Consider the following 26,923-nt stretch of genomic DNA (forward strand, 5'->3'; position numbering starts at 1 on the left):
CTGTATTGTTATGGCACTCCAGAATAGATACATAACAAAATAACTTATGAACTAGACAAGACAGTAATCATTTGTTCTTGGCTGGGTTAAGATCAAATGTATCAGTTTAATAACTGATAAATCATGTATCTGAGGACTACTGTATGTACTATATTTGCAAGGTGATGGACAATGGCCTATTCTTTCCCTCATCTAAGTTCTCTGAGCTCTTAAGTTCTATTCCTATGCACCTTTAGTACCATAGGGGATAGTATGTTTATATAACAGAAATATTGAGTGAATAATGCTGCTATTTCTCTTTATGAATGATTTCTATGCAGGTATGATTTGTATTTATGATACTTATCCAAACGTTGAGTTTTTGAAGTTGCATTTGTTAGACTACACATTTTTCCTGTAAATATATATATAACAAAAACAGAATATACAGTAATATTTTATTTCTGTTTGAGTGTTAAACCCAGGCTTGCTGGGGCAGGGAGACTACTGAGCATTTCTGACTTCTTTTACACTCCATCTAAAGACAAAAGAAACAGCAAAAAGAGTTTATTTACAGGTGTTAGCATTTGCAACTTGTCTATTCCCTATACATGCTTCCACACATAAATGAATATTTACCTCATTGATTCTTCACCCATCTATTCATGTATGCCACATGTACGCCTTGTTTATCACTCCAGCCATCTTTGGTTTTCATGCACTCTCTACGATCTCATTTTCTTATTTTGTTATTCCCATGTTAGAGGAATCACAACACTGAAGGAATGCACTCCCACAAATGTAAAATCCGCCTGAACTCCTATCTAGTCAGGGAGAGTTGAGGCCAAAAGTTGGGGAGAAGAGATCTTCTTTAGGTTCCCCAGAACCATGGAACTCTGAGATGAAAAATAATTGTTATTTGTAGCTGATCTTGTCCATCTCCTGCCAGTCAATTTTCCCTTCAGTACATTCTTCTTGAGTACCGAGGGCACTTTCACCATTTTCCTGGAGAAACTACTCTGTCACATCATTGAACTTTCTATTTCTATTTACAATAAAAGTATATCTTAAAAGATGCTAAAATTAACTTCTTCATTTGAAATTATCCTTAGTGATTGTAAGTGGTAACCTAGAATATTACAATGACAAATAGTTATTACTTCTTATGAAATCAGTGTTCTGAATGTTGATGGGCAGATGCAAGCACCAAAGTCCTTATGCTACATTCTTCATGTATAACAGGGCCATAACTTGTCTTCGTCTTCTCTCTGTACTAGTTTTATGGGAGTGGCACCAGAACTCAGGAGTCCCTGGAAGTCCAGGTAAAAGGCTTAATTTTTCATTGAGCTCTGCCCCTGGTGTTAGTAGTGTCTACTCAGACCTTGCTTCTGCTGATCCAACACTTTGCAGAGTTTCTGCTTTCATCTAACTTCAGCACCTTTAGTGTCTGGCACCAACCTTCCTATATTAGGACCTAACAGATTTAATATTGCTTGACTGCTAGAACTTGTTGGTTTTCTAAAGTTATCTAGGTTAAAGTATAAATAGACTTTTACATTAATAGCAGACTGCAAAACCCTCAGTGTTGCTTATAAAGGTTACTCTGTTCCTTCTGATACTTGAAATAATATCTATTGCCATATAAATGGATGGGCTCCCTTCAATTACATACTGAGAATATACCTAAAAAGAACAGGAGTACTTGTGGCACCCCAGAGACTAACAAATTTATTTGCGCACAAGCTTTCGTGGGCTACAGCCCACTTCATCAGATGCATAGAATGGAACATAGATATATACACACACACACAGAGAGACTCCTGTTTTGTCTCCTTCCTTGACAAAGCCCTGGCTGGGATGATTTAGTTGGGGATTGGTCCTGCTTTGAGCAGGGGGTTGGACTAGATGACCTCCTGAAGTCCCTTCCAACCCTAATATTCTATGATTCTATGTCATCCTTGATGCTGCTCATGTTGGAATCTATTTTAATCAAAGATACCACAAAATATAAATCTCAATCCCCAATATATTAAATAGTACATCTTTTGCAAATGAAGAACCTTGAAAAATATTACAATTAAGATTTGTGTTAGTGTACATAAGGAGTAGAAATAGTCAATCTGATCATGTGATGTGTTAAAATGAAGTTAAATAACTATGAATCTATCTATTACAGAAACATGCTTAAAGATAACAAAGAAAATATTCCACTCATGGCCAAGAGAACAAATACATCAGGTCCTCCCACTACAAACCACCAGGAGAAAAAGCTGACTGAAAACACTCCCACAAAGAAAAGGTAGAACACAATACTTTCACAAGACCAGCCTTAGACAATTTATTAGACATGGCAGATTGGTGCTATTTGTAAAACCTTTTATTATCTTTCATACAGCAGATACTAACATTGAAATAATTGCTAACAGCACACACGGAATGTATGAATGAGAGAGTTCTGATGAACGTAGTGTATGCTGAAAAAGTAACTGATGCACTTACGATACTATTAGTAGGAATAAGCATTTATATGTAAATGTATACAGTGCTTTAGGAAATGTGGACAAAGACATAGTGCTTGCTCTGAAGAGCTTACAGTCTCAGGCTCCCTATCTGGCAACTCATGCCTCATGTCAATGAGGCTCGCTCTCTGCAGGCACTGGGGTCAGCCCACATGTATGAGCTTGCAGGATCGGGGCCTCATAAAGATCAACAGTTCAAATATGGGAAGATTTAGAGTGAGTTTGTAATGAGATCATTTAGGGAAAATCTGGGTTTTAAGGAAGCATTTAAAGAAGAGAGCAGTGTTGGCAGAAAAGAAATGAGAGGTTCTCTCAAGTATAGGGACATATGGATTGATACAAGAAGGTGTGAAATCAAAAGTGGAAGGAGATGGGGAGTGGTAAGGGGTGTAGCATATGGTGAGAAATACCCAGAAAAACCTTCATACATGGAGATTTTCTGTAAAATGTTCAATTTTTCATGCTTAATAATCCATATCACCCATATTTATTTTTATGCATATTTTATACTAGTTCATTAATATTCTGATTAAAGATTTTGTCTATTATGAATGGAGAAATACAATACAAGTGGTTGTATTCATCCTTCATATAATGCCACCGAAGTCACTGAAGTTACTGCAAGATAGGGATTAATTTGGCTTATAAACTTTGATCCTGCAACTGATTCCTTTAATTTTGTTGACCGCACAACACAAAATATAGCCCAATCAGAAAGGCCCCAAGAGAATTTAATATTGCTTTAGCATCCATGATAATTTTGTTAATGATCTGAGTGATCACCTTAAGCAGAAGTGATGCAAGCAGCTGTCACAATCTGAAAACTCATGGGCTGGCCTGACTTCTCCCTCTGTCATTAAATCCAGATGGGGAAATAAGACCAGTTGATTTTCTTTTTCCATGTCCCCTTCGTCTGGCATCATTGGCCCTCCAAAGTACAAGGGTAGTCCTGCATAAGCCTAAATTTGAATCAGTGTTTGTAGTGCAATGTGGGCAACAGGAAGGATGTCTGAATTGGTCACTATATATACCTAATGTTTCAAATAGAAGCAAATTTGCAGAAGACTGGCAAATATGTGTGGCCATTAATCATAAGTTGCTTAAGTTCATTTACCAGATTCAGGCTTTTGGCATCCATAGTAATAACCTTAGGCTTATTACTAACCTCTCCCATCTTACATTAGGAGCTAGGGTGTGGCACCAAACATTCCTGCTATATAAGAAACAAAGATCACATGAGTTTTAATTACAAACATTGACATACTCCATTTAATTATATGTTTCTGTACTGGTATATGTCTAATGCTTTTAAACATTTCAGTCCTTGGGTATACCATCACTGGCAAGCTCGGAGGTGATTTCACTCTCACCTAAGCAACATGTCTCATTCTCTTATACTTTATTTTGGCAATATATATTGTAAAAAGTACAATTTATTTCTACCTTCTTTAACTCAATGAGATATGCGTTAACTAAAGGCACATCATTAAATACAGGAAGATCTCCATGTGGACTGGGAGGAGTGCTGCAATGATGTTGGAGCATAACTAGGTTGCTTTCATGGCTAGTGTTTCCTGTGGCGTGGTTTGAATATGTAAGTGTGACAGAGTGGGGAGGATTGACCTGGGGATGTTGCGGGGGAGTTTTAGTGGTACTGTCTGCATTGGTGGTGGGATATCAGGGTGTGACTTCACTTGAGGGATGATACCTGAGCACGTAACCTGAACCCAGGACGGGGCTGGGGCCAGGTGACACCTGCTGCCTGGGAAACTGGACAAAGGCTGGAGGAGGAGCCGGGGGTGTGGCTAGAAGAGACTGCTGGAAGGGGTTTTCAGTTTGGAGCTGGCTGGAGAAACAGAGGGAGACCCGGGGCCAGGGTCCAAGCTCCCTGCCCCCCAATATGGACTTGACTGAGAGGGTCCTGTTGTCTGTACCTGCAAGCTCTGTTTTGGACTGTGTTCCTGTCATCTAATAAGCCTTCTGTTTTACTGGCTGGTTGAGAGTCACGGTGAATCGCAGGAAGTGGGGGGTGCAGGGCCTTGTCTCCCCCACACTTCCTGACAGTAAGGACATAGGTATTTGTTGGCAGTTACTAATTTTTTTACTCATGGTATGTCTCAGAGAATCCATTTTCCCCAGAGAACAGAGGAACGGCTTCAGACATGACGTTATGCCAACCTCCAAGATACATGTGACCCAATTCATTACTGCCTTGTGGCTCGTTTGTGCCAGGTATATTGACGTAAAGGAGCTGTGAAGACAGCAATCCTGCTCTGGGGAATTCCCCCAACATAGGACAGTTCTCTCCTGGTGTTGAGCTAACATAGTCAGCCCTTGAAGGAGTTCCCACTCCTCCCACCCAATGCAGGGACTGTGTCAAGGACAGGGCCATAGAGCTACGTGAGTTGGGCATTCCTTTCTGCCCTCAAGGTTCATTGAGGCCATATACAGTTGGTTGCCAGTCAGGGCCATCCCAGGACATCCCAGGACAGGGCCTTTGTCAGCCACTGTGCCAAGCTCAGACGTCAATGGAGTTATGATGATTTACACCAGCTGAGAATCTGGTTCATGGAATGTAAGTAATGGCAAAATAGGGCCCTGTTTCAATCTAGGTACTTCCTGTGCTATGAACAACACTTATTCTCAGTATAACTTCAGATACACATTCCTGTTAAATATAATGGGTATTTTAATCTTTGTGTTGTGGAATACGCTCGCATGCACATACAAAATGTTAAAGGTCATTTAAGTTTAAAATACCACATGCAGTGTATTAACACTTTCCTCCTCCAAAGACGGAAACTATGTTAACTAGGGATGATATTACATCACACTATTTTTGACATACATCCACAGGCTGCTAAGCGGCAGCATAGCAGCATTTTGTAAATTGACACTAGGGTGCTTGCTTCAACTGCATCGGAATATTTTGAGAGGGGAATTAGAAAAAAGGAGAAATAATTAGTACCCTACTGAGTGTGTCACATATTATGTGAACCAGTATATTTTTCAAGGTGACTCTCAAAGCATTTTAGAAATTTTGAAAGCCAATTTACAAATTATAGCTCATATAGAAGTCATTTCACCCACCAATAAAATTCAGCCATCACAGATAAAATGTGACAGCTGTTCGAATGGCATCTAGCAACACCAACCATTTACTTCTCCCTACCAACTCTCCATGCTTTTAGAAAGCTGGCCATCAGAGTTCCTCATGAACCCTTATGCTATGTTGTTCAGCATTTCATTTATTTTTTCCACTCTGTCTATAAACTGCAATGCACTAGCTAAATATAGTTTATATTCTGAGGTAGCACATTTCAGTCCTAGATGGTGGAAAGGCCTTGTGTTGTTTAATATGTGCTCTCTGAACCTTTCTGGTTCATTAAGTGTTCATCAGTGTCAGTGGGTTGAGGCAGGATTCCTCCCCAGTTCTTCTTGGATGGAAGGATGATGGCTACAATGCAAAGGATTCAGTGAACAGATTAGAGTGTGCAAGTGTGTGCATTTTATGCGTGTGTATTCTTTGGAGTTACAGTAACATTTTGTGACGTGCACAAAACCCAGATACAAAGTTGTCTCTAGGTTGCAGTGGTGCCTCTGATAATGTCCGGATTTGGTGCCATGTCTCCCAAAGACATCTCAGAATCTTTTGCCTTGTCTGCCAACACAAAGGATTAAAAATGCTTGGTTGGCCACATGTGTTGGTAGGGGGTCTTCCACTACCAAAAAAGGGTAAACACTATTTCAGCACCTCATCAGATGTGATGCTATGCAGCATATCACCTGTACCTAAAACTGGTCCTAGCTGGGCACATGCACAGTTTGTTTGTGTTATGTTTATATTACGTTTTTACATGCTTTTCCACTAATAAACTTTCAACACAATGTATTCAACAGTTCACAGTTTTTCTTTGAAATTGAAGGCTTTGAAAGCAATTCATCTCCAAGACAAACATCTCCTCCTGTATTTTCAAAACCCATGGATTCAAATATTCGCCCATGGTATGTATAATATACAGTATATTCATTAACCACATTGCAAACATGGTTATGTTTGAACAACTGCTTGAAAGTTCTGCATAGACGACAAGGCTAAAATGTCAAAAGTGGCCTCTCATCTGGGTTGCCTCAAGGGCAAAATTTCAATTGACTTCAGTGGGCTAGCATTTTCCCTGCAGTGACTGCCTTAATCCTGAATTTTCACACTTCTGTCATTATTTTAAAAGGGCCACAGCTAAATATTTTAGGCCCAAAATTTGGCCAGTCTTAAAATTGATATAGTCCCCTGTAGTCTGAATGATTTTTCTTTTTAGCAACTTGTTTCTAATTACGAGGGGGAAAACCACTGTTTACTTGGTTGTGTCGGGCCTATGGTAACCCGATTTGCCGCAGAACCAGCAGAGGGAGCACAAGTAAACAAAAATCCCTGTTAGATCTTTTCTGCCATCATCTGTATTGGTGATAGCCAAAAATGTTTCAAACAAAAGAGAGACATGACTGTGCCCAGGAAATTGAAAAAAAGCTATTTATGACAAATATATAAGAAAAATGAGTGCAGAAAGACCCATTCTATTCTCAAGGTTTTCAGTGGTTATTTGTATTAGGTGTCAATGGGACAAATTTAAAGTTATGAAAGGAGAGGCTGGATGGCAAAATATAAATTGAATCAAAGCCAGGTTAATAATGACCAATTGTTTTTTTCAATGACTATTTGGTTGTTTATATGGAATTAGTTGACAAGCTTGTTTTCGTTCCCAGAGGACTGGAGCCCAAATCACCAACAATAAATAAATAAATAAATAATCATAATTATATTCCTTGTTTTTTTCTGCAGAGTGATCAGAATGAATGGGAATAGAATCTGAAGCACCATCTTTATTTTAAGGGTGGTCCCTCTAGGCTAGGGTAGAGGAACATTTGTAGGGTAGTGTGGGAAGCCTCACACTATTGTCTGTGTATCCATTTTGTAAATAAATAGCAGATTTCAGTCTTCTTAATTTTTAGGCTGGGATGTTTCATCAGCATTCAATATGTTACAAAAGCAAGTTAAAAAGAAACCCAACCTATGAAAAAGTAATTGCCAGTGGTCCTTTAAGTCAGACCCAACACTGAGAAAATCTGGAAAGGATGTACAGTATTTACTAAATACAAACTCCATTGCAGCCATTGTTTTATTGTACAAACACATATTTAGCCCCGTCTTGAACTGCTTATAGGCAAAGCTTCCACCAAAGTCAGCAGTAAACACTGAATGAGCGACCGCCACAGAAAACTGTATAGTAAATCTTTATGTATTTCAGTTCAAGTGTGCATGTGTGTGCAACCCCTGTAGAGTAGCCATTTCAATATTTGTCTTGTGGAAAATGTCAAATTAATAATGAACACATGGAAAAAAGAAGAGTATAGGCTTTACAATGTAGTATCAAGAGTGACGTGATTAAAAACAGTGTGGAAATGACAAATACAACATTAGGAGCCTCAGTGAAATAAAAACACAAAGTAGGGTTTCAAATATGAAACTTGTTAACATGATAAAATCCTGAAACTCTTCTCATTTTTGGCCTATATTTTAAAACACACAGAGTGAGTTAAATGATGGTATTAAAAAGCACATTGTCAAATTAAATTAATTTCAGCTCTTTTGTTGATATCACCTCCCATTATCGAATGAGTCTTAGTGCAGTTTGCCAAGATGTCCTCCTACTTAAGCACTCAACCGTTTCTGTATTTTCTACAGTGCATCTGTAAATGGGGAAGATATGGATTCCCCACAATCTCTTCAGGATGATATTACTGAGTATGCCACAAACATAGACAGTTATTGGTAAGTGGAGACATAATGTATTTCTGTAGTGTGTTTTCTATGGATTAAGTATATGACAGAGTAGATTTACGGATTTTTTTTTCTTGTTGTGGTTTAAAAATGAGCCCATAAGATTTCAGGGGATATTGATTTATACATTTGAGCCTTATCAGCAATAAATAAATTCTTTAGAAAGTGTATATCATGCATCCTCATCTTAAATATCTGAGATCAGAGAAAGCCAGAGCCTATAAAATTGCTGATTCCTAGTTCACTGAAGAAAATGCTGCATCTAAATGCCATACACATTGAGCAGTGAGCAAGTACAGTGCTCAAATACCACTACTATTTGTTGGTAACTGAACGCTTTTCATTGTAGAATCCTTTCTTAAAAACGAACTACTTTAAGATGTTATCTACATAGAAAACTATTAATTTGGGTGGAAGATATGGATGTGGTCACAAGCAGCAAAATGAGGACAGACAGACAGACACACACACGGATTTAAGCAGCAGGCCACAACTTTTATTAAACTTTTAACGCAAGGGAGGGATACTACCCGCCCATATCCGTACCCTCCTATATCAGTTATTTAATTGGTCCCAGTTGGCCCATGGGAGAAAAAAATTCCTTCCTGACCCCCTTAACAGGTGATTGGCTAGACCCACAGCATCTGTCCGGCTGGATTCCCATTCCTAGTTCAAGTGGGTAGTGTGGGGTGCTGGAATGGAGCTGAAAGAGGCTTCACGTGGCCCCTGCACTGGGCTAAATCCTGGGAGCTGGGGAATGCTGTCCAATCACCACCCCTCTTCCCCAGCTGGCCAATGAGTGCCAGACACTCCCATGAGAGGAGCTACCTATTGTCCCTTCACAAGTGCCTCCTTTCCTTGCTACTGGGACTGTCCATCTTTCACCATCAGCCCCATCAATTTCCCCCACCCAGTTGATGCAGGTAGGTGGCATTTGCCCTTCAGTTCAGCCATCCTAAGAGACAGAGAGAGAGAGAGAGATATATGGGAGGATGGAACAAACAAAACATCATATTATTTAACTTCTAAAGAATAACCACGTATAATTGCTGAGCTCATTTTTGGAAAACCTCATTTGGTAGTGATGGGCTTAGTCAGCACTGGAACAGGAAACCTCCAAGGATACCCCAGAGTGCTGAAGGAAGAGCTGTGTTGGTGATTCAGTAGGTGGCAATGATCCTCCAGAGTGGTGTTAGGAACCTTTGTTCTGTTGGATATGCCGTCTAAACCTGAAACCCTAACTTTGGCCACTAAAGATCCCATGTTGCTTTTTGCAGCATAGAAATATTAGCCACAGAGTTGGCCAAATTCTAATTTGGTTAACTAATGTATCCTGCTTACTTAAATTCCCCCTGCACTTGCAAATGGATATGGCATTCCTTACTACTTCCTATCCTAAATTGTTGAATAGTGTTGTTGCGCGCTGTTAAACAGCTGCCACATTCCACCCCACAGGCAGCTGCATTTCAGTGGTGGGTGAAGTGATTCCTGTACATATAGTTTGTAAAGAGCTTTGGGATCCTTTGGGATGAAAGACACTATATAAATGTAAGTTATTATTTTAAAATAGACTTTGTGCACTAGATATGAACAAAATCCTATGAGTTTCCTCTCCCTTTAATTTACTAATCAGTAAAAGCGGGACTTCAGGGATTTTATATACTGAATTTGGTACTATATTCTTGGAGAATGCTTAGACAATCTTGGAACAGTGTTCAGATAAATCCAATAGTCTGTGACAGAAATTTGTCGTAATCTGCAAAATAGAAGGACCTACCAAGTGATTCATCCAAATCTCAGCCACACTGGAGTGCATACTAGTGGAAACAGGTCTCTTCTCATTGATACAGAATATCATCAAGCCATATCAGTTTTGTAATAAAACGTTCAGCAAACACTCTGAAAACTGATGAAATTTCCTTCCACCATCTCAACAGCAGAACAAGTACTTTGTGTACAGTGAAGATGGGTGCAAGTGGAGTGGTGGTGTAGGGAGGACTCTGAATTCACTTATTACTGTGGTGGTTGTTGGAGATGGGCCAGGAAGAGGCTATTGGATTTGCACTTACATGGATCCAGTAGCCCAACACCCCTACATAGGGGTTGCAAAGAGGCAACAGCCCCTACATTCTACCTTCTAGGCTGGAACAACAGTTGTGGAGAGGCTGCACCACTGCTCTGTAGTCTCCCCTTTGTTGTAGGATTTGAATTCCACTCTGTCTCTTCTGAGCGCTCCCCAGAAAGCCAAATTACTTTGGCTTTGAGTGCAAAGGGCTGAATTTTATTCTCATTACATGAGAATTAAAAAAAATCACTTGTAAAAGGTTAACTATATACTACATTAAGTTAAAAATTGCTTTAATAGCCATTTCTCACCAAATAAATTATTTGTAACTATTTTTGGAGGAACACACACACATTCTTTTGTAATGATGACATGTTAACCTGTGGTACATAACATTTATTTTTCTACATAAACAAGAGATGATGGAAATGAAATTAAACACATTGGTATTAGCTAAATTTAACCAAGAATTATGATTTTTTGGTTGTTTGTTTTTGTTAATTCAGTACAAACATGTTGCAAGGAGGTCACCAGAACAATGCCCGAAAAAAGCTGAAGAAATATATGTTTAGGGCAGTATCTGAGGGGAATATAGAAGAATTACAATGTCTGCTTATGCAAGTGAAGGAAAGGTCAAATGCATGTAGAAACATGACTGTGCAAGGTAAGCTGTATAGAGTATCCACAGTCCTTCATTTTGTACCATATGTGTGGTAGAGAATTGAGTAATGGTTTTATACATGAGCAACTAAGCTCTGCATCCCAAGCTGGTGTTTGGTGAATATCATGGGTAGCATTAATATAGTAGTCAGGTCAGGCCCCCGATAAGCCACCTACTGGCAAACAATTGAAGCAATCTTGAAGGTGATTTCTGAGGGCACGGCACACCAGCATGAATATTTGTACCTTTTCAGGGTGGATTTGACTGAATGCTGCAAAAGAAGCTAATTAAATATAGCCAGCTTCTTTTCCCCCTTCTTGCTGAACTGAGATGCATGTGATCCTGAGGAATGAACACAAAGCTGAGAGTCAACCTAGCTCAGCCAATGAGAGTTATGACTGAATAAGGACTAAGGACTTCAGGGTTTGTTATGTATTGGCAGAATTGTAGTATGTCAGTAATGTATATATCCATCTAGTGGGGTTGTTTGTTCATGAATACATATGTCCTTTCACTAAGTACATATGGAATATAAAGTTAAATTAATAGCGTGAATAGATGTAGAATAGTTTGGGGAATAGTCTATATGCATGTGTTTCCCAATAACATGAGGTTGGAATTCTTCCTATTCCCCTTAAAACATAATAAAACCTAATGTAATTCAATCATAAAATTCAAATTTTGTAGATTATCTGATGAAAAAATTAACAGATTCAGATACTGGTAAAACCTGTCTGATGAAAGCCCTTTTGAACATCAACCAGAACACAAATGAAATTGTGAAAATGCTGCTCTCCTTTGGAGAAGAAAATAGTTTTTTGGAAAGGCTTATCAACGCAGAGTACACAGAAGAAGCATACAAAGGTATTTCCATCCAATAGCCATTTAGAGTATATTTTTGCATGTATTTTAATGCCTCAACATATAGTTAATATTTTCTTGAAACATTCTAAAGACAATTAAAATGATTGTTTATTACTATTAATTATTATTGCTATTTGTTATGCATCATCATTGAGCTCAGCACTGTACAAGATACAAAAACTGGACTTTATACTCTAAAGATTTGTGTCTATGTTGTTGCAGGCCAGACAGCTCTAAATATTGCTATTGAAAGAAGACAATACGATATTGCTCAGACCCTCATAGAAAAAGGAGCAGATGTCAATGCCCATTCACAGGGTGTGTTCTTTAACCCCAAACACAAGCATGAGGGATTTTATTTTGGTAAGTGAAATGTGATCTCCATGGAAAAATTGGGTTGGGATGCTAGAACAATGAAACCATCAGGCAATAGGGGAGGCTCAGGAGTGCAGAAGGCACATCTGTCAAACTCCCACAAGATCTAAAAATGGCCATGGGCCTCATCATTTTTAGAACTAAATGCAAAACTAATTTCATAACCTTTGCTTTACCTCAATAAGTTTCTTGTACCCAAAACACTCAGTTTCTTTCACCCATACACAAATTACCAGTTAATCAAGTTATTTCTCCTACAGGCTCAGAAGGAAAAAAGCAAGATTGATATTAGTCATAAGATGCTCAGATTCCACTGTGATGCACACAACATAAGCAGATAGGTCGATAAGAACCCAAACTACATCTATTGTACATACAAAACTAGACCAAAAGTCCATTGAAGTCAATGGGAATCCTTTTCATTCATTTCAATTGCCACACTAACTAACTAAAAAACCCCACCTAGCTGAAAAACAAACAAACCAACAATCCAAACTCACAGGGAAACCTCCATTCTAGCAACACTACAGTTCAGAATCCTGAAGGACTAATTACTCTTCATACTTCCAGAATGAATACTTGCCTGAGAGAAGAGAGAATTTGATGAATTACTTACACAAAGTACAACTAGTGGGTAAACAGAGTGCAGGCTAAAATATTGTTGTCCATAAATCTATTCATATCACATAAAGACAAGAAAGTGTGTATATTTATCTTGTTAATTGGGCATTTAGTGTAAGTGCTGAAATAACATATCAAATATTGGGAAATGTAACATGCAGTAGCAACTGTATTACAAAGTGCAACATAGTAAATACAAAGCAATTTTCCACAGTACAGTGAATTACAAATATTCAGAAATAGTTGAAAGGCAATTGTTTGTAAAGACTGAAATTGTCAATAAAAGTGCATTATTGTGTAATTGTAGCTTTTCCTCAAATAACAATTTCATGTAAACTGTTTCTTTGTAAAATAATGTAATGTAATCAATCTTATCCTTAATTTGTAAACATGTTTTAATCTCATAAAATGTCAAAATCATTCAAATACATTTCTGATACTCATAATATTTGAAAATTAATAGTTATTGTGCATTGTATTTTCTTAGGTGAAACTCCACTGGCATTAGCTGCATGTACTAATCAACCAGATATAGTTCAACTGCTGATGGACAATAGGAGGACTGATATTACCTCACAAGATTCCCGAGGAAACAATATACTGCATGCATTAGTCACTGTAGCAGAGGATTTTAAAACACAAAATGACTTTGTAATCAGAATGTATGACATGATTCTATTGAAAAGTAAGAGCAGAACTTTAGAGACAATGAAGAATAAAGATGGTTTAACTCCATTGCAACTAGCTGCAAAAAGTGGAAAATTAGAGGTAAGGCTCTATTGTAATATCCTACGAAAGAAATTAAATAGAGAGACAGAGTCTAGGTTGCCTACATGTACTTAAACCAGAGGTGCACAAATTTGCAGTCTACCATGGTGATTATCTTGTATTGTAAATTAGTGGTAGTTGGTTGGGTAAGATTATTTACTGTAAACCACTGCTCCATTATTTCTGTTGTTTCAGCGTCTCAGATTCTCACAGGTTTTCCTCAATGCTGGTTGGGTATTATTACAAAATACAAATGCTATTTAAAAATTCAATCTTACACACTCTTGATGATTGCATATCTTCCTAAGAGGATAATTATCCAACAGGAGTCCAAGCTCATTTGGACCTAGTGAAGCATACACGGTGAGAAACAGGTGTTGAAGCCACGGACCCAATCTCAGAGTATCAGAGTTGTGGGGTTCCCCCTTGAGCAAAGTGGAGTGGAGACCCAGGGACTATCACTGAGAAGGGTATACTCCCAGAAAGACTGTGAAAGAGTCAGAGGCACAGCACACATTATAATATCATGATACTTCCATTAATAGAAATACTTTAATGATAAATAAACTAAAAATCAGTTTTGTTTGATTTTAAACTTTTTCCTGCAGTATTTGCAACTCAGCCACTGGAGTTCTGCACTAGCACATGATGACCTGAAACTAAACAGTCTGTTGGCATGGTCTGAGCTGAAATACAAAAATTAAACAAATAACATAGCATAAATGGTGAACAGTAATTTTTTAAAATTGTTTTGGTTTTAATACTATCAAAGGCTGTTGATAGCACACATTAATATTTCTGAATTACATAATGTTCTCTCTTACACAGGTGTAACTGTAGGGTAATAAATGGAATTAGTCTGATTTATAACAAAAAGTAGAATTTGGATCTCTGAAAGCAAAAGCTTGGAGTACCTGGTTAATGATTAACAAGGGATAAATTAGAAAGTCACCAGTTAAAGAAAAGTTATACCAAAGTATGCAATGGAATGCTTTCATTAGGAAAAACTGCAGATCTAATAGAAAATTCAAGGCAATTAAAGAAAACTATATTTATTTCCCAGGGAGGGGTCATCTGTAATGCCTCCCCTCAATTACCAAAAGGTTAATTGAATTACAAAATACATTTAATTGTGCCATTTTGGCAAAAGTGTTCGGAAAAAAGTACATTTTTGGCAAGTGTGCACACGTTCTCGCTTCCATTTAGAAGACTTAATTTACTTACATGTGATTCTGTTAATGTTTTAGATTCTGAAATACATTCTCAGTAGAGAAATAAAAGACAAGCCAAAAAGAAGCCTTTCCAGAAAATTCACAGATTGGGCTTATGGTCCTGTTCAGTCTTCTCTTTATGACCTGACAGAACTAGATACGACTGCAGACAACTCATTACTGGAGATTATTGTTTATAACACAAATATTGGTGTAAGTTGCCTGTCATTAAGTCAATATATTTTCCAGCAATACGTTCACTTACTTCTTTAACCTATAAATTACCTGGAGAACTTGAAAAACTACTAAAAATATAACTTCTAGGTCTCAGTCTTTCAGCAGGAGCCACTAGCATGGACCCTTGTGCTCATGCAAAGTCCCATTAGGAATGCACCTGGGTCCAGATCCCAAAGAAGAACTAGAGAAGTAGTTTGGCCTGCATTTGGGGCATTAGTTTGTTGTACTGTAGTTTAAGTTTTCTTCTTGGGACATCTAAAATGGTCAGCACACCTCATTTTGTCTCTAAGATAATCAATTGATATCCTATATATCCTTTATTTAAAAGAAAATATTATTGGGAGGCAAGGATACTATAATAAGCAGTAAACTGTAAATTTACTGGTTTCAGAGTAGCAGCCGTGTTAGTCTGTATTCATCATCCGATGAAGTGAGCTGTAGCTCACGAAAGCTCATGCTCAAATAAATTGGTTAGTCTCTGAGGTGCCACAAGTACTCCTTTTCTTTTTGTAAAGAAACATGATTTACAATGTCAATTGGATATGTTTTAACCAAGTTCTGACTAATACAGAATATGGAAACTAAAAAAGCTATGGGTTTCAGATGTGTATCCTTTTACATATTCTACAGATGTCATACCTTTTCTTTTTGTAAATTTACTATACACATAGGTGTTTTATGCATAGAAGCAGTGCATAAAGAAATTGTCACTATTTAAAAGCAGAATTTGGCATGTTGCTAAAATTCAAATTGTTAAAGTGGCAATTCCTGAAAAATAAACATACTACTTTGGGAGCCTGGTATGGAAGTTAACACTTGGATTTTAACACAATCACATTTTCCCGAGAACAAGATCGAATTAATTTGGCAGATAATCATCTCAGGCAGATCTTCATGGTGTAAACTGGTGTAGCTTCACTGGATTCAGTAGAACTACACGCATTCGCACCAGCTGAGGAGCTGTCACACGGGTCGTTGAGCAAAGTGGTATTTCTAGACTGACAAGAAGAGACCATAAAATGAAATGTTTAAAATATGTAGTTGATATTTTTTTTATTTGTCCTACTTCCAGTTTTCGAACAAATCAGATTTGGCTTTCTCTTTGTTTGTTTTTTTCTACAGAACCGCCATGAAATGTTGACTTTGGAGCCCCTGCATTCACTACTGAGAATGAAATGGAAAAAGTTTGCAAGGCACATGTTCTTTATGTCATGTTGTTTTTATTTCATATACAACATAATGTTAACGCTGGTTTCCTACTATAGACCCCGAAGAGATGAGGTATGTGCAGCAACTAAAAATCTCATAGAATTTTGTTTTCAAAATGCAGTAACGTTCCCTAACTCAGATTTAACATGTTTGGTGAATCAAAAATAGAACTGGAGATTCTAGGATGAAATCATTGCCCCATTGAAGTGAATGAGAGTTTTACCATTGACTTCAGTAGGGCCAGAATTTCCCTCCATGGATTTAAATCACTTGAAGGGGGAACAGAACAATGAGGAGAGAAGAGAAATTCATTTGAGTTATTAAACAAAAAAAAAACCTGTTTATGCATAACAGTGTGTGGACCTGGCTGTGGTTTTAAAAGTTATATTTTTTAATAATTGAGAAAGAATTAGTATATATATTAAATAATCTGACTTCATTTTGAGTTTGATCCTGCAAGTCCTCCATGGAGAGCACTTGCTTGAGTTCAATGGAAATTTCTGCACACAGAGGGCTATAAGGACTGGGTCCTCTGTCTGGGACCTTTTACTTTATTGTGCTTTCAAATACCTAGCTTTAAACTCCCACAATTCATTTCTAACCCTCCTTTTCCAGGCTCCGCCCTACCCCTTAGCTTTGACTGGTAACTTGGGATGGTTGCAGTTGCTGGCACAAGTGCTTATTATGATAGCAGCAATATTTTTAGCCATAAAAGAGGTGAGACACTTTCAGAATTAATATAAAATAATTGTATGCATAAAGATCTTTTGTGGATTTGTAAAGACTCTGACAATTTTGATGATCATTTTATAAGTTATATGTTTTATAACTTATATGTTTCATAATATCTCTTATTGTACAATTACTAGGCTAATGGCTAATTGTGCATAAATGTGTTAATCATTCTTGATGGTCCAAATGTATACTAATATAACTGTAAGATATTATATGAAATTGATGTGAGGCCTTCCTTTTTGAAAGACTGAGAACAAAATGGGATTTGAAATATGGTGATCATACTAAATTCTTACTCCGCAACATACTTAAGCTATGTACTTTAATGTCATGAAGTAAATAGGATTGCTCATGCACTTAAAGTACTATGTTAAGTACATTATTGAATAAGGATCTATATCAGAAAGGACAAGCACATCTGACTTACTTTCCAGTAAGACATTTAAAGTTATTTATTAGTAACATCTATTAGTAAAGTTAACTGTTAAACTCTTAAGTACAGCAGAAAATCAGGACACATTTAAAAAATCTGGAAAAGCATTTCAGAGGCACAAACAATATAGAAAGAATGAAATTCTAGATACTGTAGCTGTTTTTAGTAGACTAGTTGGTTTTGAATTTTTATTCATCTTTTAATTTTTACTCTTTTTAATCTGTTTATATATATCTGTCTACACAGAGTGTAGCCATCTTTCTGCTAAGACCCTCAGATCTTCAGTCAATTCTGTCAGATGCATGGTTCCACTTTGCATTGTAAGTCTGGCATATAAATTGTTGTTTCTGAAATAACATGCGCTCTGTCAGTTACATTTCCTTGGTACACAGAAAATGAATTCTTTTAACCGTTGTTCACTTGTTATTTTAGACTGTCAGTTGTCAGAGGAAAGAACATAATTTTATATGCAGTTTTACTGTAAGACACCAGGTATATCTCCTGCATTCACTGACCAGTAACAATATTGTGGATTGGTACATACAAACTATTTTTATCTTTGTAAGCACTGCAAAATAGAGAATTTTATTTTGTTTATAAAGAAACAAGTCAGTTAGCCAGATTTTGATTACCCATTCCAGCTTCTATGTGTTGCTCTGTTAACAAAGAAATGGCTTAGCCAGCTGCTAGGGATGCCCCCAGTGTACAGGAATCCCTAAGTGGTTTAGAGCCAGCATAGCTGGCCCTATACTACCTCTTCCTGTTCCTGGCATAGGAGGTATGACTGGGGAAAGAGGGTGTAGTCAAAGTGATGCTGCGTTTCTGTGATCCCTGACTCTGGAATGATCATTTGGGGGACATTGCACAAGGCGTAATTTAGAACAGTCCTAAAGTTGCTCTCAGTTACGCTGGGGACTAGCCTGGCCCCAGGCTGGCCCCAGAACTGAGGAAAATAAAAAGTGATATAGAGCTACCTTTATAGCTTTCCCCAGCCACAACAAGCACAGTTTGGACACAAGGTGAAGTGAAACTTGAAATAAGGAAGTTCTGCATTATATTTTCCACTATATTTTATACATTTCTGTGTTGTGTAAGAGTATTTACAATATTTATGGGGTTTTTTTCAACAGTTTTATACAAGCAGTGCTTGTGATCTTCTCTGTCTTCTTGTACTTGTTTTCCTACAAAGAACACCTGGTGTGTCTTGTCTTGGCTATGGCACTAGGATGGGCAAATATGCTGTACTTTACCAGGGGTTTCCAATCCATGGGAATTTATAGTGTCATGATCCAAAAGGCATGTATATAATTTTTAACTCTTGTTATATTATCTATTTACTCTAGTTGTATTATCTAACTCATGTACATTCTGCAGTTTAGATGTTGCTTATATATTAAGTAATCCACACTGAAATTTCCAGTTTCTTCTCTTTAAGATGTGTTTTATTTCAACAGAATGTACTGTGTAATTTAAAAAAATGAATAGTGATAACTAGCTAATTTGTTCAAATTATGCAACATTTATTTTTAAATCTCTAAATCGTATGGTATTTTTCAGCTAATGGAGTTATGATATATAATTGAATCAGACTGTGTAATGCTTACTCTTTTCATAGAGTTACATTCACCTCTTGATTAATGTGTTTAACACACATTAATGCATAAAAAGAAAAGGAGTACTTGTGGCACCTTAGAGACTAACCAATTTATTTGAGCATAAGCTTTCGTGAGCTACAGCTCACTTCATTGGATGCATACTGTGGAAACTGCAGAAGACATTATATACACAGAGACCATGAAACAATACCTCCTCCCACCCCACTCTCCTGCTGGTAATAGCTTATCTAAAGTGATCACTCTCCTTACAATGTGTATGATAATCAAGTTGGGCCATTTCCAGCACAAATCCAGGTTTTCTCACCCTCTGCCCCCCCCCCCCAACACACAAACTCACTCTCCTGCTGGTAATAGCCCATCCAAAGTGACCACTCTCTTTACAATGTGTATGAAAATCAAGGTGGGCCACTTCCAGCACAAATCCAGGTTTTCTCACCCCCCCCCCAAAACACACACACACACACACAAACTCACTCTCCTGCTGGTAATAGCTTATCCAAAGTGACCACTCTCCCTACAATGTGCATGATAATCAAGGTGGGCCATTTCCAGCACAAATCCAGGTTTTCTCACCCCCCCACCCCCATACACACACAAACTCACTCTCCTGCTGGTAATAGCTTATCCAAAGTGACCACTCTCCTTACAAAGTGTATGAAAATCAAGGTGGGCCATTTCCAGCACAAATCCAGGTTTTCTCACCCCCCCCCCCCAAAAACACACACACACAAACTCACTCTCCTGCTGGTAATAGCTTATCCAAAGTGACCACTCTCCCTACAATGTGCATGATAATCAAGGTGGGCCATTTCCAGCACAAATCCAGGTTTTCTCACCCCCCCACCCCCATACACACACAAACTCACTCTCCTGCTGGTAATAGCTCATCCAAAGTGACCACTCTCCCTACAATCAAGGTGGGCCATTTCCAGCACAAATCCAGGTTTTCTCACACCCCCCCCACACACAAACTCTCTCTCCTGCTGAAAAGTGAGAGTGATCACTTTAGATAAGCTATTACCAGCAGGAGAGTGGGGTGGGAGGAGGTATTGTTTCATGGTTCTCTGTGTATATAATGTCTTCTGCAGTTTCCACAGTATGCATCCGATGAAGTGAGCTGTAGCTCACGAAAGCTTATGCTCAAATAAATTGGTTAGTCTCTAAGGTGCCACAAGTACTCCTTTTCTTTTTGCGAATACAGACTAACACGGCTGTTACTCTGAAACCTGTCATTAATGCATAAGACTACCAGTCAAATCATAGAGAATCAGGCCAACTAACTTTTCAAAATGTCCCACTTGCTAATAGAAAAGAAGGACTTGTGGCACCTTAGAGACTAACAAATTTATTTGAGCAAAAGCTTTCGTGAGCTACAGCTCACTTCATCGGATGCTAATGTGATCACTTTTAAAAATATAAGTAGATTTAACCACTCTCGTATCGATTGTGGCACATCTTCATCACTGCAAAACTGAAAAGAGAACTTTCTGAAATTGTATTAATCATAAACATTTTAACTTTCAGGTGATCTTACAGGATGTACTAAAATTTTTGGTTGTATACATCGTGTTTTTGCTTGGATTTGGCGTAGGTAAGTATAATTTATAGACTGTTACTGGAGAAAAGCATTGATATTTTGTGTGAGTAAAAGCTTTTTGCACTATTTTGAATAAGAACAACATTGTGATGGTCAGAACATTACTTCTTTCAAGCTGATGTCAAGTGCTAGTTGTAGATATTAAAAAATCCATAACAGTTTTTGTAAGAGTGTTTAAATCTAGTGTTCTGGCTAAATACCTATGAATATAATTACATTCTGTCTAGCTAAACTGCCCATAAATTTCAACTGAATATGGTATTCTTAACTTCCTTTGCGAAACTGTCATCTTCTGTTGCTCTGTGTTTCTGGACAGTTGCTGCATTTGTCTCTCTATAGTTTATATTGCACTTTATTATTCTTTGGTATAAAAGATGTTCTATAAATGCAAAATATTATGATAACTAAAATGGATTTTTCATTTGCTTCTTATTTAGCTCTTGCTGCATTGATTGATACATGCCCCAATGACAGTAAATGTTATACCCACAGCAGTTTGGGCGCCGTTCTGATGGAGCTTTTTAAACTTACCATAGGACTGGGAGATCTGGAGATCCAACAGAATTCAAAATATCCTGTGCTGTTTCTTCTTCTTCTCATTACTTATGTATTATTGACTTTTGTTCTCCTTCTGAACATGCTGATTGCATTAATGGGAGAAACAGTGGAAAATATTTCTAAAGAGAGTGAACACATTTGGAGACTCCAGGTTTGTTTGCAACATTAAACCATAGACCGGGGTAATCAACTATTTTTTGTCAAGGTCCAAATTTTTCTGTCAAGCTATAGTCAAGGTTCAGACTCCAGAGAAAATAATAATGATAATAATAAATAAAACAAATATTTTCTGGTCCATTCAAAAGTGTCTGGAGTTCTGGATTTGGCCTGTGGTCTGCCTTTTGACTACCCCTGCCATAGACCTTAGTATTCTTTGGCTTGGTCAAGACCCAGACACTTTTACAAAGTTTCACTCTGAAATCAGAAAATATCAGATCATGATGATGATATTTAAGGTTTAATTTGACAGGAACCTCACCAGCCACACAGTCTTGTTCTTACTTATAAATTATAGATGCTCTAGGCCAAATTCACCTCTGAGCTACACCAATGTAAACTTGGAGTACCACCATTGAAGTCACATCGCTTCAATAGAAACCACAGTGATAGATACTATATGGACAAGTTGGACAAAAACCATTACAGTACTCAACATTTACACTAGTGTAACTGTGTGAAATATTTGATCTTGTAATTTGGCATAAGCCACTATAAACAAAAGTTTAATAGTAGTTTTATGGTTCAGATTTTAATGCCATACACTCCCATGCAACTCATGATTTTCCCTCTTGATGTGCCAGCCATTTTGGGCTTTGTTCCGGTAATGTCTCCTCCCACCTTTATTTTAGGATCCACAGAATATATAGATTTACTTTAATTTCATGTATACTATATTAACTTAAACTCTAATTCAAAACCATCCATATAATTTTCGAAGTCCCAAGTTACCAAAAGGGAGAAAGACAGGACTTGAGTTGTTTCTCCCCCAATCCCACTGTTGGAAGGGTTGAAAGGGTCTAGTGGTAAGTTGCTTCCTCTCCTTCTAGTCCTGCTACTACTGGAGATAGTACCAACCTAAGAGTTGCAAAATTCGCACTGCCGGGATGGGGGTGTGCATGTTCTTCAGTGCTCTGTGTAGACTGTCTGGATCCTACCTACATCTTTCCCTGATAGGGAGGCGCTGCTGTTCCAGAGAGTTGCATTAGGATTTTAAATTCTAGTACAGGTTCCAGACTAGGGGTTCCTGACTCCCATCTGGGTGTAGCTCCCCGAGCTGAGGGTAACTGGGGAAATTATAGACTTCCTGCTTGTACCTACCAATGGTACGTGTACACCATTTGTACTCAGTATTAAATTATATTTACTACTGTTGATGTCAGTATTCAATATAAAATTTGTTGGTGGATGCACAATATATAATAATGGAACATACTCTGAAAATTAAAATAATTTAAAAATGTGAAATAGGTAATATGAAGCAGAAAATATTAATTTGGAATGTGGTTAAGAACACTCCAATACTGTTACTAACTACTTATTATTACTAGAGAGCCAGGACCATTTTGGAATTTGAAAAAATGTTACCAAAATATCTGAAGAAAAGATTCCAGCTGGGAGAACTGTGTAAAGTGGCTGAAAATGACACCAGGGTATGTTTAAGGTAATACTACACTCAAGCACTGTTTGGTGAGTCTGCTTTGAATGCACTGTCAGAGTTGTCTGTTCAGAACAGCCACTGTAAAATACTTTTCATTTAAATCTATAAAATAATATTTCTGCTTCTTTTGTGTCGATTTTTGTAAGCAGAATCAAAATTGGTGACTGTGTGCAAAAATCCAGTTTGGGATATTCTGCAGCGAACAACTGCTAGTAAAAGATGGGAATAGATAGTTTTATAAATACAAGATTCATCTTTTTGTAGGCAAAAAGGGGAATTTCCTCATATATATACTTGATTTTAATACACACTTACTAAATCTCTCTTTGCTGTGAATGTTAATTTGTTGTAATCTCTTATAAATGTTAATTTAAAACTAATTACATTTACAATAGATTGTTCTTTAACATGATTAACATACTACAAAATAGTACCAGAATACTTTATATTTTCATTCATTGCAAGCATACATTTGGAACTCACATTTCAGATGTGAATATGTGTAATAAAGTAGCTCAATGAGCAACGTTCTCAGCTAAATACAATGCATAATGCTGCAAAATACATAGATACTTTCCATACTGGTAAAATGTGTATTGATGAGTTACCGTGGCAATTCCAAGAAATAATTAAAAAACAAAAGAGGAAGTGTAGCTATGAAACTGGAGATAATTCATGCTAATAACACAATTTATATACAATATAAACAGGATTAATGAAGTGAAATGGACTGAATGGAAAACACATGTTTCATTTATTAATGAAGATCCAGGGCCAACAGGTACTGTTAACTTAAAAATATCTTTAGATTAATATCCTAGTGTATTAAAGCTTTTTTTTGTTCTTTTTAGGGATTAAATGTATATTTTACATCTTTAAACTTGAATGTTGCTAAAATCTAAATTCTAACAATACTGAGATTAGAAATATATACCAGATAAATAAACATGAATTTAGTAAACAAGATATATTGACATCAATATTTTGGGCAGGTGAATTTCAAAGGAAAATAAAAAATTCCACCAGGCCTGGTTCCCTGCTCCTCACAGATTTATGGGAAGCTGCCTTCTTTCAAATTTAAGTTGACTTAAAAGCTAATAGGTAGGAAACTTAATATGCTTCCAATTCAGCTTTATAAATAGAAATTTAGACCCTGATCCTACAATTTGTTTTGGGCAGGCTCCATGTGGGTTCAGGGATCCACCTATTCATAACAAGTTTCAGGATTAAGGTCATAAATATGTAGGTGCCAGATTTTCAAAGTTATTTAGGTGCCTAAAAATGTAGATAGGTACCTAGTAGGATTTACAAAAAAACCCTAAGTAAATTAGGTACCTTACTCCCATTGAAATTAATTTAGGTACCTAAAATACCTTTGAAAATCTTGCTCTAGGCCTCTTGCAAAGATTTGATTAGCAGGACAGGTGTATGTTACAAAGGAAAAAACAAACTGTTTTAAATAACCTGCTATGTACTCTCCAGCCACTTTAAATACATTTTCATAGGAGGTTAGAACATTTTGCAACAGGTAAAGACCAACAGCAAATGCAGTATACCAGATTAGTTGGATCAGTGGTCTGTTTCACTATGGAAATTCCTAGATTCGGTACTATTGGCTAACCTTCTAGCCAATTGGCCCCAGTCTTCGCTATGTGAGTACATGAAGGTTAGAAATATTTATAATTACTAGGTGGGGAAAAAATCTCAATAATGGCCAAATGGACAGGGATAAAACAGTTTCATACAAGTTATGGTACTAATCTACAATTTATTGATTAAATAAATGAATGTGTTTTTAACAAATACAATATTCCATTTTAAAAAGTAAAAAGAATATATGCAAAATTAAATTATTGCAAAAAATAATGTAAATAGAAAGTTCTTAAAATTTTTTTTTTTTAGGTTACAACAGAATTCAAGATACATCAAGAAGTAATAGCAAAAACACCCTGAATACATTTGATGAAATGGACTATTTGTTAGAAACCACTGTTTAGTTACATGGTACTTGATATTTGGTTGTTTAAGAAGGTTAAGAGAATGAACAGTGGATATTGAAATCCTACATCTATATACTGGACAGCTGCAAGCAGTCCGAGAACAAACTTTCTTTGGTGATCCACATATCATTCCACATGTGGGACTTCAACCCACATATCAAGAGAAAGAAGCCAAAGGAAAAGGGACTATTGCATGTAGCTCTGTTTTAGAATTATGGAACTGGAAGGGACCTCGAGAGGTCATCTAGTCCAGTCCCCTGCACTCAAGGCAGGACTGAGCCTTTTGAACAAAACCCCTGGTGTCAAAGTTTGTGTGATGGTGTTTAAACAGAGTTCTTTACTTTCTATTGGTTAAACAAATCAAACAAATGTAATATACAATATTTTTTTCCTTTTGGAGAAATTCTTCCAATTTCTTTGATGTCCGGTACAGTATTTTCTATAGTGATATCTCTAATCCATGAGAAATCATTTTGTGTACTGAGAATAGTTAAGTTTTTGAAAATACAAAAAAAGACATTTCAGCTTTGAAGTAGAACCACAATACGAAGTATGTAATTTTGAAAGTTCTGGATATAATGATGTTTTCATTTTGGCTACCAGTGTTATTATCCTGGACCTTATTCTACACAGTGTGGTGAGCCTTCTGTGAAAAGATGAACTCCTTCAACTTTCACTGACCTTGCAGGATCTGCTTTCTGGTCTATAATGCTCAGGGTAATTTTGTATGTCTAGTTCTTTTTCCTCATTTGTATGTATACATTCCCTTTCATAAGAGCAATAGGTCACTAAAATTAATTCATTTAAGAGGGATTATTGTTTGGGTTGATTTAAATTACTGGGTCTTTGGCCTTTTACTATTGCCACTTGAAAATCCACCTCTTGTCATGTTTTAGTGCTTAAACAGAATACTTGTTACCTCATGAGTGTTGTTCTTGGGTTTAAATTAGTGCCCAATCCCTGCTACTTTGGGGAGATTAGCAGTAAATATTTATCTGTGAAGAAATTATTTTTAAAAAAATCAGTTGAATGCACTGTAATTGTGAACCGTTAAGCTTTTCTGTATTCAAAGTACTGTATGTTGCACTTTCTGTAGCACTTTTTATTTGATCAGTCCTCAAGACATGTAACTTTGAATTATATATATTTTTTTATTTTATGTACGTGTATGCATATAAAAAGAAATATTTTTGCTCTATGTATGTTCAATATTTGGTAATGTATTCCTGTAGAATGTGCCTTAATCTTCATGGATTCTGATGTAATATATTTAATGATGAAAATATCTATTTTGAAGAGACTATTCAGAAAAGGTACAGCCAAATCTTGGTCTGTGTTTGTGTGGTAGAAAGAGATGCATTAGATCCTTACAACTGCATCAATCATCTCCACAGTGGGTCAGCTGATCCACAAGACTAATATCTTAAGGCAAAAGGATATAAAGGAGGGAGCAGGGTGCAGAGCTAGTTGGGATGGTAAATGTGGTTGTCACTAATTAGCTTTCTATAGATCCTGTATCCTCTGCCTCTTACTATGCACAGATGTCAAGCAGAATTGAAACAGACTCCACAGAGTTGAAATCTTAGAAAACAAAGCTTACTTTTATTGGAGGAGATTCCTGGGTGGTATCAATCTGATGACTGAACCCTGTTTGGCCTAGTAGCACATGTGAGTAAGAAATCAGAGTCTTACAGGAATATTTCTTAAGTGCTAACAGCTTTTTTGGAAATTGTCAGCCAAGAATATTGCAGTAGGGCCACATGTTTGCCTTTTGGTTAATTCACCTACGCCTGTCAGTTACCTGGGAGAACACTCCTCTTCATATATAGAACTGAGAAGGCACAGCACATACACAGAACCTTACTCTAGACATCTTGTGTGATTGCTTCTAGTAGTTTTCCAATCAGAATACACTTATGCCATTGTGGCCAAAGAGCCTAGCTAGACCACGCAGTGCCAGATGGTTTCTATGCAGTAGGATT

At 37.1% G+C, this 26,923-nt stretch overlaps 1 protein-coding gene across 1 annotated transcript; it reads left to right on the top strand.

Moving 5' to 3' along the window:
* The first annotated feature begins 1,176 nt into the window (after positions 1-1,176).
* On the top strand, positions 1,177-25,110 carry TRPV3 (transient receptor potential cation channel subfamily V member 3). The gene is given in 18 exon segments (XM_074974942.1): positions 1,177-1,301; positions 2,156-2,278; positions 6,399-6,503; positions 8,239-8,325; positions 10,906-11,063; positions 11,748-11,924; positions 12,147-12,287; positions 13,408-13,688; positions 14,936-15,112; positions 16,259-16,417; positions 16,961-17,062; positions 17,760-17,833; positions 18,644-18,809; positions 20,654-20,720; positions 21,164-21,435; positions 22,832-22,944; positions 23,652-23,722; positions 24,844-25,110. Coding segments are annotated over 18 exon segments (2,493 nt in total). The 3' UTR covers positions 24,939-25,110.
* Positions 25,111-26,923: the final 1,813 nt, after the last annotated feature.

Source organism: Natator depressus, chromosome 17 (assembly GCF_965152275.1).
Source record: "Natator depressus isolate rNatDep1 chromosome 17, rNatDep2.hap1, whole genome shotgun sequence".
NCBI lineage: Eukaryota > Metazoa > Chordata > Testudines > Cheloniidae > Natator > Natator depressus.